The sequence below is a fragment of the Gracilinanus agilis genome, chromosome 4 (assembly GCF_016433145.1).
Source record: "Gracilinanus agilis isolate LMUSP501 chromosome 4, AgileGrace, whole genome shotgun sequence".
Lineage (NCBI taxonomy): Eukaryota > Metazoa > Chordata > Mammalia > Didelphimorphia > Didelphidae > Gracilinanus > Gracilinanus agilis.
Window position 1 is genome coordinate 137,918,223 of NC_058133.1, and position 18,120 is coordinate 137,936,342.

General features: G+C 32.8%; 1 protein-coding gene across 1 annotated transcript in view; it reads left to right on the forward strand.

Annotated features, from left to right (window-relative positions):
- The window catches only part of AHCTF1 (AT-hook containing transcription factor 1), a 114,064-nt gene extending 96,196 nt beyond the window's left edge, over positions 1-17,868 (forward strand). Inside the window, exons 30-37 of the mRNA XM_044674975.1 lie at positions 681-804; positions 3,182-3,285; positions 4,509-4,711; positions 6,731-8,111; positions 8,145-8,570; positions 10,922-11,055; positions 11,352-11,443; positions 17,414-17,868. Of these exons, the coding sequence (XP_044530910.1) occupies positions 681-804; positions 3,182-3,285; positions 4,509-4,711; positions 6,731-8,111; positions 8,145-8,570; positions 10,922-11,055; positions 11,352-11,443; positions 17,414-17,606 (2,657 nt within the window). The 3' untranslated portion in view covers positions 17,607-17,868. The remainder of the gene's footprint in view (positions 1-680; positions 805-3,181; positions 3,286-4,508; positions 4,712-6,730; positions 8,112-8,144; positions 8,571-10,921; positions 11,056-11,351; positions 11,444-17,413) is intronic.
- The last annotated feature ends 252 nt before the right edge of the window (positions 17,869-18,120 follow it).

Genomic DNA, 18,120 nt, shown 5'->3' on the forward strand with positions numbered 1-18,120 from the left:
AGTCACTGGAAAGGTTAAATAATAGTATTTATTTTTTAAAATTAGGCAATGAATTATATATTTTAGAAATCATCCTTTTTGTTCAAAGAAAAAGGACTTTTTGTCCTTTTTCTGAAAATGATGTTAGATCAATGAGATGATGAGGGTATTGTTGTTATCATTTTAAATTATTTTTCTTTTTGATTTAATAAAATCACAAATGGCTATTACTGGAAAAGGACCTTTCCTATCATATGGCTTAATTAGTTTATCTTAAAAATGAGGAAACTAGGGGGCAGCTGGGTAGCTCAGTGGAGTGAGAGTCAGGCCTAGAGACGGGAGGTCCTAGGTTCAAACCCGGCCTCAGCCACTTCCCAGCTCTGTGACCCTGGGCAAGTCACTTGACCCCCATTGCCCACCCTTACCAATCATCCACCTATGAGACAATACACCGAAGTACAAGGGTTTTAAAAAAAATTAGGAAACTGGAGTAAAAAATAAATTACATGATTTGCTCAGAGTTTTAGCTGTCTAGAAACAAGGTGCGGTACCATAACCAAAACTTCCTAATTTCTACTCCCTATCTCTTTGACTCTTAACATATTGTTTCTCAAAAGAAAATAAAAGTAAACTAAAGTTTTAAATTTTTGGGATAAGTAATTAGAGGAAATATGTAACTCTTAGTCATCTGTAACTTACAGATATTTTGAAAGAAGTTGAAAACAAATCAACTTCAGTTTTAGCATCTGGAACTTCAGAATCAAATTCCTCAAGCTCTGTTGAAGTTTCTGAAGCATTACCCTGTGCCTTATCAGAACAGGAAAGGTAAGTTTTGGGGAGGTAAATGAATGATTTTAAAAATAAGTGACTAGATAGGGGCATCTGGGTAGCTCAGTGGATTGAGAGTCGGGCCTAGAGATGGGAGGTCCTAGGTTCAAATCTGGCCTCAGACATTTCCCAGGTGTGTGACCCTGGGCACATCACTTGACCCCCATTGCCCACCCTTACCACTCTTCCACCAAGGAGCCAATACACAGAAGTTAAGGGTTTAAAAAAAAGTGACTAGAAACTTGTAATAAGATGGTAAACATAAAAGATTATTCTAAAATGTTTGCTTCCATTACACTTTATTTAACTCTCTGATATTTCCATTTTGATAAATTTTCTCTTAATGACTAGAATTATTACAATTATTTAGTTGGGGATAAAGCTTTCTTCCCAAAAGTAGTTCATAATTTTTAGTCTTTTCATTTCTTAGGTCTCTTCTGTTTTGACACTGAAAATAACTCTGATTTGGAATTGCTCAGGGTACAGTTTAGGATAAAATGGGAGTCCAGGAGTGACCTTTAGGTACTGGTACAGGAGCTGTGATCAGATTTTTTGTGTGTGATTTGAAAAATGTTAATTAATTTAGACTATTTTTCCATGGTTACACAATTCATGTTCTTTCTCTCCCCTCTTCCCACCCCCCTCCCATAGCCAATGAGCAATTCCACTAGGTTTAAATGTGTCGTTGACATGATCAGATTTTTGCTACATGTACAAGTTTGATCCCCACCATTACTAATATCCTTCCTCAAACTGGATACTGATCTCATTTGATTTTGATTAGAAGATTCTTATGGCTATATAGTATGGTGTGGCATACTGAATAGTATAATATTGTATAGAGTACATAGTAGAGTAGTAAAATTCTTTCACTGGCTTAATTAAATGTTGAACAGATTAAAGTGGATGACCTAAGTTATGTCTCTCCTATACAAACTTCTCTGATTAATATTCTCAGCTCTCATCCCCTCTAATACTATGCATCCATATCTCCCACCATTCCCCTAAGGAAAACCTTCCACATCATGGTTAGACACATCTTTTCCCTGTGAACCATCATGCTTATTCTCACATTTTTTAATCCTTGGTAATAATGTTCTCTGTACTTAAAATGTCCTCTAGATCTATTTATACTTCATTCCTATTAACCCCAGAAATACAGCTTCCAATTCTAATCCATCCCATCTAGATCCTTCTTTAGTACTTAACTATATACAATTTTTTTTTTTACTTCTAGTAATGTATTATTCATATCTACATATGACATTGACTTAGAAACCTTTAATACATGTCCTTATTTTGTTAATTTCATCCTAGAAAATACCTCATGAGGCAAAACAATATCATAGGGAACCGTTTCATAGGAACAGTTCTAAGTATAATGAATGGAGTTTAATTACATCACAGTAGTTGTAATTGTAGTATAGTAATGAGGTGAAATGATATTGGTGAAAAGATATACTAGATTATACAGAGCTTCATGATTATAAAATATTTTTAATATATTCTCTTAATTGAACCTTAAAACAACTTTGCAAAGCAAGTATAGTACTAGTATTATCTGCATTTTCCAGATGAAGATCCCAAAGGTTGTAAAATGATGGAGCTGAAACTCAAATTCAGGTCTAATAGTTCTAAGACCACTGATCTTTCTACTTTGCTCTGTTTACCTCTCAATATGTTCAAAGGATCATAGATTTACAACTGAATCATCAAGCTTTCATTGAAGTCATACAGGTGGTGAGAGTTGAATTATGTCAGGCCCTTAAAACTATCAAATCAAAACCTTTTTCACTGTTTCTTATCAACAGGGACCATTTATCCCCTTCTCCCAAAGACTTGTGCAAGGTGTTCTAAACAACTGTCTAATATATTTCAAAATTAGCCATGTAGTTCTAATTGCCTAAATATGTAACATAGTTTAACATCAGAGCCTTAATATAGATCAATTTTTAAGATGTTCAGCAATGACATTTTAAAAATATTACTACCTTTTTTTTGTTCTAGACCTAATGAATATGTTGTTTTATTTGAAAATGTAGGAATAACTGTTTATTACTATTATTAGTAAACTTTATCAAAAGTAAAATCAACAACAAGTGAAAATGTAGAGAGAAAATGTATATCTCTACATTATTCCCCCTACAACTTATGTAGTAAGTGAAATTCAATAATTTTTTTTCTTTTGCATTTCGGTTGTAAAATGAAAGTCTTGATCTCTTCAACTTTCTTTTACCTTTTCTAACATGCTGTAAGTTCTATTCCCCTTTTTTATTATTAAACATGCAATCAACAAAATCAATGTAAATCCAAAAACACATGGGATAAAATGTGAACATTTTAACACAGTACAACTATGTTTCTTTTTCTAAAGGGAAATCTTCACCCAGGAGCCCAAGTTGCCACTTTTGGATGAAAAGCAGTTATCTGATGAAATATGTACTGCTTCAGTTGGAAGTACAGTAGCAAATAATGAATGTATGTATTGTATAGTTTATAATACTGTTTAGTCAGAAGCATTCTAATATTGTTTAGAAATTTACGTTTCATTTTCTTTGGAATGAGGAAGCAAAAGCAGAGGAGAAAGTGAGAAACAATGGTATCTTTGTTAATATTTTTATTTTATTTTCTCCCTTTATATCTGTTCTTCCATTGCAGGTTGGCAGAGTGAGGAGAGAAATCTAGTACTATTGCTAAAAGTGTAGTAGGCCACATCTTTTTGCTTTCACAATATAAGCCTTTGCATTTGGTGGACATTGTTTTTGGTTTGGTACCTGTAAACATTGCTGCCTCTCCAGGTGTAAAGGAAAGCTGACCAGCTCATTAATTCACATCACAGGCAGAAAAATTATTTGGCCTGCTGATCCCAGATTAATCCATGACAGTTATTCTTTTCTTTGTTCATCTATAGCTGTGTAGGGGGAAAAAATATAGGAAACTTTACTTTATCCTTGTAGAGTTATGAGAGTATGAAATGTAACTTTAGGACAGGAAGTACCAATAACAGAAATAAAGGTCTCTGGTGCCTGTTTGTAGCAGTAGGTTGGGGTGGGGGGTGAATTTAAGAATTAGAAAAAGAAGCAATGCAGATGAGGAATAATAAGGTAACACTAATGTTTACATAAACATGAGACAAAAGACTATTCTTTCTTTAATATATACAGTTGGATGCTATGTTTTCTTTTTGGCCAAGAAAAAGCCATCTAGGGTGGTGAACCTTGTGTAATACTATCGTACTTAAATCAGGATGTCCACTTGTCAAAAGTGACCTGCTGGATTAACTTTTCAAGATTGATTGATTAAAGGGTAGGCATTCAAGTTACTTAGTCCACAGGCCATAATATTATTTGAATCAAGAAGAAAAAGTACTACAATTTAATCAAAAATAGTTGAAAAAATGTTTTTAAATATTTAAAATATTCAAATATGTTTACTTCTGTGTTTTCTTAAGGTAGGAATGAAATATGTAGGCAATTAAAACAACTGAAAGATATTCCTGTCTTATTGGTGATAGAAAATAGGTCAATTTAATGATAACATGATAAAATTCATAGTACTAACTTCCTCAAACATTATGTGATAGTTTTAAAAATTAGTAAATCAGTATAGGTTCTAAGCACAGTATATTTGTTTTCTTCTACTTGCTTTCCCCAGCTTAAATTCATCCAATTGGAAAATTAATGGTTATCAATGTTTTTCAGCTATGAGTATCCTGCATGCCAGTGAAAATTCTATGTCCAGTACTTCTGAAACTCCTACAACCTCTGAAAATACAATTATACAAGAAGTAGCCTTAGATTTAAAGGAAGATCATGAAATAGACGTTGATGTACCCGAAGAAAATGCTAATTTACCAGAAGAAAACCCCTCAGTTTCTAACAGTTCTGAATCTCAAGAAATGAATGTAAGAACATGTTTCCCACATTTTGAACTATATTCTGAGGTCAGTTGAACTGTCCGTTTTTCCCACCTTAGCTTTGAATGATTATTATGTTTACTGTTTTCATATTGTGACCATCAACCTTGTAAGTAATTCGTACTGATCAGAAAAATTATGCCATCATTTATGTTAAGTCTTTGATTTTACAAAAATTAAGAAGCTATCTAATAACAACCAGCATCTTTCAGGAATTTATTTCTTGGTGCCCAATTAGTATTTGAAGATTTTTTTAGATAGTCTTTTAAAAAATCCTTATCTTCTGTCTTAGAATCAATACTGTGTATGTTGATAAGACAGGAGCATGATAAGGACTAGTAAATGGGAATTAAGTGACTTGACCAGAGTCACAAAGCTAAGAGATGTTTGAGGTAGATTTGAACTCCAGGGCTTCCCATATCTATGCCTGGCTCTTAATCCCCTGAACCACCTCACTGCCCCATTTTTTAGACATTATCTTAAACAGAAGAGAAGCATAAGATTTCAGAATAACATTGTTCCTTGGCCAGTTGTTTAATTAAGACATGTTTATAAGTAATTAGGTAATGAAACTGGATTTTTTAAAAAAATTATTGGATTTAAACATTTTTACTAGAGAATTGTGGCCTTCAAAATATTCAAATGTAATTGACTGTATTTACATCAACAAGTTTTTCAGGGATTATTTTTGTTAGTTTATTTTTATTTTTAATTTAGAAATTTGTTTGTGATTTTTAGTTTTAGGAATCCTACCACGCCATTCTTTGTCAGTGGACAATAGTGACATTGATGACATTCCAGGGTAAAGCATTTTATATGAAAATCATTTTTGTTGTTCTGATAAAAAACATACGCTATATAATGTTTTAAAACTTTTTAAATCACTTTTAAATTCACTTCCATGGTACCCTGACTAGCTACATTCATGGCACTGTGCACTAGCCTAATTTTATTCCTTAGCAATGAGGAATATCTGAATCGCCATTCCTTTAAATTGGAATGTGAATGAAATGTAATGTTGGCATGAATGGGAGAGAACTTTTTATTTCTAAGAATTGCCATTCTATTAAGCTAGATGAGCATTTGAGAAATGAGAAACTAGCAGTGTTAGGGGTGGGTAATAATGTTTTATCTACTTGGTCAGGAGATCTCCACTGTTTCTACTTCCTCCTTTCCTCTCCCCTTTCCTTAGCAAAAGGAAAATGTAAAAGAATATTTTTTTTTACCACCAAACCCTTACAAGAGAGGTATTCAACTTGAAAATCTTAGGAATTTCATGATTTGAGGCTAGCCTAAGGGAGCATATGTAGCTTCAACTTTATGGGGATCATTCTATTTAAATGTGGATAGTTAAGTCATTTGGGGTTTATTTAGAAATAATATTTTCTCTTCTCCCCACTGAGATTTCATATAGTACTTTTTCCCCTTCTGTTCACATTATATATTAGAGCCCTTTGTTTAGGTATCATAGCTCTACTAGATTATAAGCTCCATGAGGGCAGGGATCATGTTCTTATTTACTATTTGTATTTCTCCCAACACCTAGCATAGTACTTACTTCAGTGTTGCATAAATGAATGGAATAAAGTACTTTGTCCCCAAGGTTTTTCCCAACCACTCCCTTAACCCTTTCCTCCTACTCCTCCCTCAAGTACTATAATATCTTTAAGCATTCTTCATTCTCATAATTATTAGTATTCCAAAACTTTATAACTTTATGGTAGCTATCTCTAAAAGAGAAAATCTGACTTTATGCCTCTAATTCAGATCTGTCTGCTAAAACAAAACATTTTCTATTTTAGCTATTTTGACTGAAAAGTGCAAATCCCATATTTTAGAATGATTATGTTTTATAGGTACATCTTTGTGTTATAACATCATATATTCTCATCTACTTTGTGATTTTAGAAGTTAGGGTGAAGTTGACACTAAAACACTTTTTAAGTCTGAAGTAAATTCATTTATGGAAACATTTCTTTATGGATTTTGTGTTTTAATATACTTTAGGTGATTGAACATGAAAGAGTTGAACCCTTGGCCTCAGAAGAAGAGTCTGGGACACTTTCGTTGAATGAGTTATATCCTTCAAGAACTCTAAAACTTCCATATAACTTTGATACCATTGAGCAGCAGTTCACTTGTGGCTTACCTGACAATAAAGACTCTGTTGAATGTGACATGGCAGAAGTGGATGGAGAACTTTTCGTGGCTCAGAGCAACTTTACCTTGATATTGGAAGGTGAAGAAGGAGAAATTGAGACAGAATGCATCACATCTGATGCATCCACTAAGACAGCTAATATAGTAGCTGAGAAAGAGAAAGTTTATAAGGATGACAATGTTAATCATGGGCATGTTAAAAATTTGGCATCTGTCAAAATAAATGAACAGAAGTCCCAAAATGTTGTAGAGACATTACCTTATGTGCCAGAACCAATTAAGGTAGCTATTGCCGAAAATTTATTAGATGTCATTAAAGACACAAGGAATAAAGAATTTGCTTCAGACACAGTAGAACAAACTATCCTTGAAACTATGCCTTTAATAACTCAGAAGGTAATGCGATCCACCAAGGCTGAAGATACAAGTTTAGTGGATTTAAATGATAGCCAAGGCAATGATGTGATACCTTCCAGAACCCGAACAAGAGGTCAAAGCATCAAAAATCTAAAGGCCAAATCAACACCTGAGGAAGAGTCCTCGGGTATTTCAACAACTGACATACTAGAACTTTCTACTATAAAGAGAAGTACAAGGAAAACAAAAGAAAAGTCTGAGATATCTGAAAGTGCCTATACTGAAACTGAAGCAGCTTCTCAGAAGGTATCCCTGGATTCTACTCCTAGAAGAGGAAGGAAAAAAAAAGTTAATCTGGATACATTAAAATTAGCTATTGAACAGGAGTTACAAGACTCCACACCTTCAAGGAGAGAATTAAGGGTGAGATCATCTCAATTCTCTGAATCATCAAATGAAGAAACTTCTCACACTAAAGAAGCTAAACTTGCTTCTGCTACAAAAAGAACTTCAAGGAGAACAAAAAAATCTGTAGAGGCGCTAGAGAAAAATGAAATATTAAATGATCAGGACATTAAATTAGCAGCCAGTCCTGCCAGAAGTAGGAGGAAATTGAGAAGTGTTAATAAAGAACTCTCTGAAAATGTAGGTCCTAATCCAGATGCTGAGTCTAGTGAAGAAAAGCACCCTGTCCAGCAGAGTGAAAGAAGCAGGAGGAGAGTGATTAATACCTCCGAAAGTATAGAACATTCTAAACTTAATTTATCTGAATTGACTTTTGAAACAGAATTTAAGACACCAGCTACTCCTAAGAAACGTGGCAGACCAAGAAGAATAAATACATTAGAGGATAAAGAAATTGAAGGAGTTAGTACGGAGGAGAAACAAATTCCTCTTACCCCAGAGGAGAAACAAATTCCTCTTACCCCAGAGGAGAAACAAACTCCTCTTACCCCAAGAAGATCTGCAAGAATCACCTCAGGTAAAAATTATAATAATCTTGGAAAACTAACTTTAGAAAAAAATCCTTTATCACCAGATGAAGGGTTGACTACAACATTGAGGTCTAAGAGGAAGTTGACAAAAGGGACTGAAAATCAAAGGAGAAAAACTAAACTACATTCAATATCAGAAGGAAGCACAGATGAAGAAATTATACTTAAAAACTCCAAAAGCAAAGAAATACTGCATGCTGACAATGATTTGACCAAGTCTCGGAATACAAGGACTAGATCCAGCAAGACTATTGTTTTTCCTAACTTTTCTGACCCCCAAACAGAGTCCTTTTTATTTTCTTCACCTGTTTCAAAAGTTACAAGGAAGACAAGAGGTATGCTTTTTTTTCTGCACATTGCTGATTAAATGGCTTTATTTAGCATTTTCCTCAAAACACCATTCTTGGGAACTGCTACTTTCAGTCTCTCTAATGACAGTACCCCAAAATACTCTTTTCAAAGACTTAAAAATAATTCATTATTTCGCTTCTCCTTATCCCCTAGCTAAAAATTTGAGATGCTGCTTTTTATCATCTAAAGATGAACTTTTTTCTTTTTTACAAAACTTTTTTCTTTTCAAAAACAAGTCTGTTGTTTGCTTCCTGATCAGCTAGTATTTGGAAGTTACTCATTGTAACACTGCCAGTCCTTTTAAAAGATATTCATTTTAAAGTAAATAGTCTTATGTATGTGGGATCAATTTACAGTCCAAACTCATTTTATGGTTATGTAACTAATATCTTAAACTAGTAGTAAACTTAAAGTATAATCGTATAAAAACATTTATGATCAGTGAGCCTAAAGGACATTACTCAAGCCTAGTCTAATTCCTGAAATCTGAAGACGGCTTAATTCCTGTCATACAGAGAGAGAGAGAGAGAGAGAGAGAGAGAGAGAGAGAGAGAGAGAGAGAGAGAGAGAGAGTGTTTGCATAGAAAAAGTTCTCCCGTTAAATTAGCTTTTGAATTTTGCTTGCTACCTTTATAGATGGTACGATCAAAAAAGTTTCAAACAGCTTTTTGCTATGATGGTCTCATAGATACAATGTACATTCCCTTCATTCCCGTCAGAATGTCAGTTATGTCCAATACTGGATACAGAAGAGAGTTTAATTATTTAAGTTTGATTGAAAGTATAGTTGTTCTTGGGAGGAAATGTTTAATGAATAAACGTTATATCAACTGTCCCATATTTTTATGTGAATTCTGAATTTACAAGGTAGTGTTTATTAAAAAAATTTGCTTTATCTTCTCTTTGAGTCAGTGAATTAAATTCAGATAAGACATTCAGTGATTAATGAGTTTTTAATTAAGGCAAAGCCAAATGTTTGGTTCAAAATCTCTTATGTGGTTTCTAAAGTTAGATAGAGCTTTTTAGTTAAGTTGAAATAATGGGGAGAGGAGTTGTCATAAAGTAACTTGAGAAAAAGTAAATATAAGAGCTTTATGTAAAATCAAGATTTTTATGTATATTCTTAAAACAATTTTATTATACAAAAGCTCTCTTGCTAGTTTTGATTTTCAGTATTAATAAATGTCCAGTTTTTATTGTCATGAGTACTAGACTAGAAGAAGTAAGAGAACTCAGTCTTCTAAGTCCTGGCTTTATTATTTTACTAATGATTTTTTAAAGATTCTTAACATTTTAGAAGTGAAATTAATTTGTGGGAGAGGAGAAGTTCAAAACTTAATATGTAAAAAATACCTCAGGTTACACAAAATGTTCACGATGTATATTTAAGAATTTTCTTTCACAGGTTTGTAAATGAACATCCTTCTGAAATACTTGTATTAATCTCGGAGATCCCTTTCATGAAAATAAGGGAAAAGGCTACAGATCAGATTCTGCAATAACAATGTCTATATATAGGTACAAAAGAGATCCAGTTCTTAGTTATTCCATTTTGATTTCTCCATGACAAATCTTGATTTTTAGCTTTGAGGCACATTCATATCTTTTGCTTACTTAGCCCCTTTGTTGACATCATCATCATTTCTGCTTACTTTTTAACAATTACAGTGTAAAGTCCAGGATGAGTTGTAAAGGTTTCAAGTTTTTAACCGTCAAAACACTGATCTAGTTGTATTCCCAAGAAGGCATGAATTATAATACAGACTAGTAAGGTGTTAGGTAGGTACTAATGATGCCAAACACCAAGTAAAGAATAGAGAACAAAATAACAGAAGAGAAAATTTCAACTACTTTCTAGCTGTTCCTTTGAAATCTTCACAGAATGGCATTCTGTTCGAAACATTATATATTCCCAAACATCCAGATTCAACCAAATTGAATTGACTTTGGGAAAGGATCTTAAAGATTTAGAAAAGGGGTCCTTGGAAATTAGAGCATCCCTTCTTTTTACAGATAAGGTGATTGAGACCTGGAAAGCTCAGAGGACTTGAAGGCTCAGGTCAGACAGGTAATAGTAATATAACAGGTTTAAACCCATATCCAGGGCTCTCTCTCTCTGTTATTTCATACTGCCTCTTGGATGATTTCTCTGGCCACTGTAGGTTATTACAATGATTTAAAAGTGTAATACACATTTGGACAAATGCTAGCTTCAGGTATAGATGGAAGTGCTTGCAGCTTTGTAACATATACCATTTCTCTAAAATTTATTTTTCTATTCATAGATTTTTGCACTTAAATTTAACTGTGTGTTTGTGATTTTTTTTTTTTTAAGCTCAAAAAATAGAAACTACTGTAGAGTTGAAGGGCCTAGTTTCAGATTTGTCCTCTCAGTTTGTCTTCTCACCCCCTACTGTGAGGACCACACGAAAACAAGCATCTGAACTTTCTCGGATTGTAAAAGAACTGGTAAGAATTAAGTTGTTGCTGATTTTCATTCCTCAAAATACCTTTTTTCCCTCTTGAGGCATGTCTCCAATGTCAATTTAAGTAGCAGTCACATGTATATTAAAAAACAAAGTTTCCTCTCAGTTCTTAATTGGAAAATTCTACCTCTTTAATAAGCCAAATAGCTGACATATTACTTTGAGAGCTGTAAATGTGATATTAGAAGTAATTCTCTATATTATGTTCTGTCAGTTTTCACATTCTATTAAATGTACTTTAAATGGCTCAAGCTCATTTTTTTGTTTTTTAATCCAAAGGAATTACCAATTGAAAATGACCCAAAATCAGTAGAAACCACAGACAAGCAAAAAGTAAAACGAATCAGGACAACAAAAACAAAAGCAAGCAAGTATGGAAAATTTTTCTTTTATAACATATCTGTTTTCATTCAGAATTAAATTGGAGTAAGAATTGAAATTTTCTAATTTGGGGAATCTGTAAGATTTTTTTGCCATTCATAAATCTTGCTAGATGTATTCCTGAAAGCTATTTTTTATTATATCATAATCATCTACTATAAAGTGTATAAAACAACAGCTTTTGACAATTGATTCTGTTGTTTAGGTGAACAGTCAACTGTCTTTTATGTTTGTCTTTGAATATCCAGAACCTAGCAGTACCTGGTGCGTAGCAAGTGCTTTTAGATGCTTAATGATTGGTTATCAATATTAGTAGTATTATATGGCATATTAATAGCACCATTATTAACATATTGCTTATGGGGGCTAGAGATATCCTTCCCATGGTCACAAATATTAGGATTTTCCAAGCTAAAAAATCTTCATCTGACTATCATATATTTGAGTTTCTCATTTTTGTTTCCCTACTAGCTGTTGTAATTGTCTCTTGAAATTTTGGCTCCACAGAGCAAAACATTCCAGATGTTGTGTGATCAGAGAAAAGTATAGAAGTGCTTACTTTGGTCTGGGCACAATTTAAGATGGCTTATTTGATAAGCATATTACTAACTCTTATTGAGTTAGGCATTTCTGACTAATTTTTCTTTTGAGCATTTGGAAGGGTCTTTAATGCTGATTAAATGCTTGCATTCTAAATGGGAAAAAAATATCCTTTTAAAGTTCCATTGTCTTTCTGTGTCATAAAAGGAGAAAAGACAGGGGAAATAATTTTATACCTAAATCTATATATGCAGCAAAATGAGGAAGGAACAAACTAGCTTGCAATTCACACAATTAAGATTAATGAGAATATACCAAAAAAGGGGAAGTGATAGAGGAGGTAGTGGGGTTCTCATAAACTCTCAGTACTGTCTGAGTCATACAAAAGACAGATGGCCCATTGTTTGGTGTAGAAATACATTTTCATTAAGGAATTGGGCAAGTACAGGAAGAGAGGATTTGGTAGAATAGGTCTCAGGAAGAAATAGTCATAAGCAGGGTAAACATTAGCTTTCAATAGTGGTTCAGAAAGGGGGGATTTTTTAAAAAGTGGCTGAAAATGGGAGCTCAAAGTCTGGATTTGACAGTGAGAAGCAGAGGAAGGGAATAGGATCAGTAATAGATAGTTAATGTAATTCTTTATCTACTCTCGTAAAGAGAAAGAAGGATTGGGGGAGAACATCCAATAGTGAATTGTTAATAAGAAATACACTTAAAACAGATCTGAGCAGAATTAATGCTTAAGATAAGTAAAGAAAAAGGCATTATAGCAACCATGATCTCAAACAAAGCAAAATGAATAGCCTTGAGAAGAGAAAAGCAGAGAAACTAACACTGGTGACATAGATAAAATGAAATAATATCAATACTTATTCACCAAATGGCAAAGCATCCAAGTTATTTAAAGGAAAAAGCAACCAGTGACAAAAAGAATTTAGACAGGGTCAGATCTAATAGAAGAAGAAACTGACTAGAATTTTAGAAACATTACATAAAACAGCCCTCTACTGATTACTGAATGATAAATGAAATGAGAATATACATATATACACACACACATTTCTCAACTGTAAGTTGGCACCTTTACAAAATTGTGTGTATGGTAAATCATAAAATCATCAAAAATACGTTCAGAAAGGGGGCAGCTGGGTAGCTCAGTGGATTGAGAGCCAGGCCTAGAGACGGGAGGTCCTAGGTTCAAATCCGGCCTCAGACACTTCCCAGCTGTGTGACCCTGGGCAAGTCACTTGACCCCCATTGCCTACCCTTACCACTCTTCCACCTATAAGTCAATACACAGAAGTTAAGGGTTTAAAATTAAAATAAAAAATAAAAAAATAAATACATTCAGAAAGTCAGAAATACTAAGCATTATTTGCTAGCCACAGTGTACTAACTGTTACAATCAAAAAAGGTCTTTTGAAGAAAGGATTCAAATTTAAATGGAAACCATTTAATCTTAAAGAACAAATCTCAGAAATAATACATAGAAAATGACAGTAAAATAATATGAAACAATTGTTATGGGGAGAAAATTCTCTAAACATTTTCATCACTGAAAGAAAAAGAATGAATGGAACTTTTTAAAAAACAAACTAGAAAAGCCTGAAATAAAATCCTAACTAAACCCAATAAATAAAAATTCTCCCAAAAAGCCAATGTAAAAAGTAAAATTGAACAAACTATAAAGAAACTCCCAAAAGGGGAAGAACAAGGGCAAGGAATGAATTTAAATTTACATGGATTTAAAAGTAAATTCTACATTTCAAAGAAAAATCTACAAATTGTTTGCAAAATTAGGAACAGAAAACATTCTAATAATTTTCTGTGAGACAAATATCTTGATAGAGAGGGAAGCAAAGAAAGAAAATAATAAGATGATAATATTAGCAGAGAGACTATTAAATTATACTTCGACCCATTAAATCGGGGAGGGGGAGGATACAGGATTGTTGGTTCTATGTTACAAAAGCTATACTAGACTCCACCCCCTTAAGAACAACAAGAATACAAGTCATCAATAGATCAGAAAAAATTTTGACCACCATATATAATCCTTTATGTTTAAAAATATTAATTATTCAAATCCAGAAACATATGTACTATCCATTTCTTATAGATTTAGTTTATTCTAAGAATGTTATATTAATGATGAAATTCTATTAAACAGGCATTTCTTTTAAAAAAAAAAAAAGGAAATCCAAGTTATGAAAAGCCATGTGAAAAAAATACTCCAATTCACTTATGAAAAAATGCAAATTAAAACCATTCAGTTTGACAGAGATGGAAAATGACAAATGGTGGTGTGCTATGGGAGGACAGACAGCTAATGTTTCACTGCTGTAAATATGAGAGGTTCCACTAAACTGTACATGTCTCGCAGTCTAGCAATGTCCCTAATAAACGCCAAAAGATCAAAGAAAGATGGAAAGTTCCCTAAATGTGCACCAAAAATTATAAGAAGTAGTATTGTTGTTGTTGAAAGGATTTGGAAAAAAGAAATCATCGATTTGGGAGTATGTAAACATGGTGTAAACATGTGGATATAATAGAATATTAACTGTGCTAAAGTGTATATAAGATGTAATTAAAGTGATATATTCAGAGAAACCTGGGAGAACTTGTGTGAACTGATGCAGAATAGAGCAAGCAGAACCAGAACAGTTTCTATAACTACATTATTATAGATGAAAACTTTGAAAGACTGAAAAAGTGGTATGTTAGAGGTACAGAATAAAAATATTCAAGTATGGGCAATATATAGAAGTAAAAAAGGAGATGGAGAGATATATTTGAGGAATATTGTGGACTATTCATAATTTTATAAATATCCTAAGTCACTAATAATATATTAATACAAATTAAAATAATTTCTTAACATTTTGTGTCAAATTGGCAAAGATGATTAAAGCCAAACATGGTTAATGCTGTGATGAGCTATTATTGAATATTAGGTTCCCTAACAGGCTTAGTGGAATTACAAATTCATTCAATCAGTCTTTTGTACTTTTTTACCGTAGCAACTCTACTATTGGATGGATATATGATACCCCCAAAGAATTAAAAAAACAAGGTCTTAATTATGCGCCAAGATACTCTCATAGTAGCACTTTCTATGTTTACAAAAAATTGGAAAGAATAGTAAGTATCCATCAATTGGGAAATTATTGAAAATTTTTTTTTTAATATTTTGCTATAAGACAGCAAATGTGGAATTTAGAGAAACATGGGAAAACTCGTATACACTGATCCCAGAGCAAAATAAGCAGAACCAGGAACACAATATACACAATGGCTGTCACAATATACATTAAAACAACACAAAAAGGGCAGTCAAACTTTGAATAAATGTAGTGACCAATATTGAATCCTGAAATTTGGTGACTGGATTCACAATGTGGTCAGTCACATAGACAATAACCAGTGTTTATTGGTTAGTTTTGCTTCTCTCTTTTCCATTATTATGAGAAAAAGTAACAATGATGATTTATGATATAAAAGATCAAGACAATAACAAGTTTAAAAAATATTTTTAAATGAAATGCCTTAAAAAGAAATCAATAGGGTGCATAATTATGTGGTTATGACAAAGAAGAATAAAAAATAACACCAAAACATGAATCACCATTGAAGCTGACAAAAATAGTATTTGTTTGCCAATGATGTGATTTCCTCAGAGGTACACAAGTTTGTGTTCCAAGACATAGAGATCAAGATTACAGGAAAATTTATTTACAACAGACATTCCTGAGGACAAATTGAAGAGGGCTAATGTATGTAGCAATAGATGACCTGGATTTGTAAGGTTGGTTAGTAAGGGATGAAATCCTAGTGGGAGGTAGGAGGAAAAGATTAGACACTTCATTCAATAATTGAGGGTAACGATGGCTATAGGTTTATGCAAAGTCAGAATTAATAGAGTTTAAATCCTGTGGAGTTGCCCAAGCTAAATTTTTAAAGATGAATGGCAAGTAGTATTACTCTTGTGCTGACAAAATCCTCTTTAAAAATTATACGCCCTTCTATAGAGATAGATCTGTGAATATAAAGTATTCTTCCTGACCTTGGTTCCATGAAACTCATTTGAATTATTAGATTCTCCACTGTAGTACTAGGTTTTAAAGTTTTATTTAAGTATTTTCTTCTTTTTTTCTTCCTTATCTATTAAGTCCTCTTAATTATTCTTGGAATGTTTCTAGTGAAATGTCACATTTTTCCCATTTTTTATGTTGTTTTTTGGCCCCTACTTGGAATCTTGAAATCATTGCCCCAAAAAAAAAATCTATTTAGAAATTTTCTACAGCATCTACAAAACAAACTGTTTTCCTATTTTTCTTTCAAAAATACAACCTTCAGATGGAAAAAGCTGTAAGAATACTTGTGTCCTAAGTCGTGGTTCCTTTTTAAGGTTTGTTTGGTCAGTGTCTTCTTTTTATCTATTTATTTATTTTCATTTGCAAGTTGTTTCTGACATTTTCTGATTCAGATTCTCTCCTCATCACTCCTCCTAAGGCAGTAAATAATCTGATACAGGTTATATCAGTGCTTTCATGCAATATGTATTTCCATATTCCCCTTGTTGTGACTAAAGATATATCATATAAGTGATTTTTAAAAACTCATGAAGGAAATCAAAGTGAAGGATGGCATGCTTTGATCTGCACTCTGATTCCAACACTTCACCAGTGTCTTCTTATAAATATTTAACATTCACATTTGGAAGGAGATCCTCACAACAGTCTGGGGGTAGGTGCTATTATGACCCTCATCTTACAAAAAGAAACAGGCAGAGGGAGGGTTAGTTAAATGGTTAGCCCAGGGTTACACAGCTAGTAGGGTATCTGAGACAGGAGTTGAAGTCTTTTTTTACTCCAGTTCTAGTACCCACTGTGCCATTTAACCTGCCTTCTATATCCCTGTACTCCTGCTTCAGGAACAAGTACCACATTTGCCATCTGGCCTTAATACATATGTCTCTGGAGTCTTCAGGTTTTCCTTTCCTCCTTAGTGTCATTCCTAAAATGGTGTATTTTTTTATTACCATATTTTAATACAGAGATTTCTGCATATGGGAAACATTCAAATGGTATGTAAATATTTGTAAATAAAATAGAATATGCAAAATAATTCAATTAAACATTTTGTTTCTATTAGACATTTGTTAGACCTATTCTTATAATCTCCTTTTGGTTCTGGATTTAAGACCAGTGCTGCTAATTGCTTAACAATTGCATAATCATAAGGGAATTGAATGAATCTTTGAGTGTATGATAGGATTAATAAAAATTTGGGAAACAAAAGGTAAATTCAGTAATAACTACATATACCAAAATTATAGATTTTTTTTCACATGACAGTTTTATTTGATAAGCTATTTCATCTTAATACTTAATATTTAAAACTCTCCTTTCTCCTGACAGAACCATAGAAAAAGAAGGTTCTTGGTCACCTCCCCCTGTGGAAATCAAGCTGATTTCTCCCTTGGCAACCCCAGTTGATGCAACCAAGAGCAAATCAAGAAAGGCTACAGAAGCAACAGAAAAAACTCTTGGAAGGAGCAGAAGAAAACTGTCTTCCTTTCCAAAACAAGTTTTACGCAGGAAGATGCTGTAATTTTTTTTTTTTTCAAATTTTTAATGTACACCCCAGTTTGTAAAGTCATCGGAATTGTGTGGATTATTAAAAATCATCTAATTTGGAAAAAAATAATTTATATAAATTATTGTAAATTTTCATAAATAAATGGTCTTCAATAAGTAAAGTAACTCCATATGGAGTGTGATTCCTTCAGTCACATGCAGTTTTTTCTATTTTATATTAAGACTTCATACATTTATATAATATGTAAATACAGCTTATTATTGGAATGTTAAATAAACTGTATACTTCACAAAACTGTGTTGTCAGATTTTTTGAGAAGTTGAATGTGTATTACTGCTATGATTTCGTGGGTTTCAAGTACTTGATAATTTTTTTTTTAACAAGTCAGTTTGTGGATTTAAATTTCTTACATGATTGAACTATTTGTTTAGTTTAGGGATAGTCATTTGTCTCGGTAAGGATAAAGACCAAAAGGTCATTGTATTGAGTAGTTAAGTCATTAGTAAATTATTTTATTTGAATTATT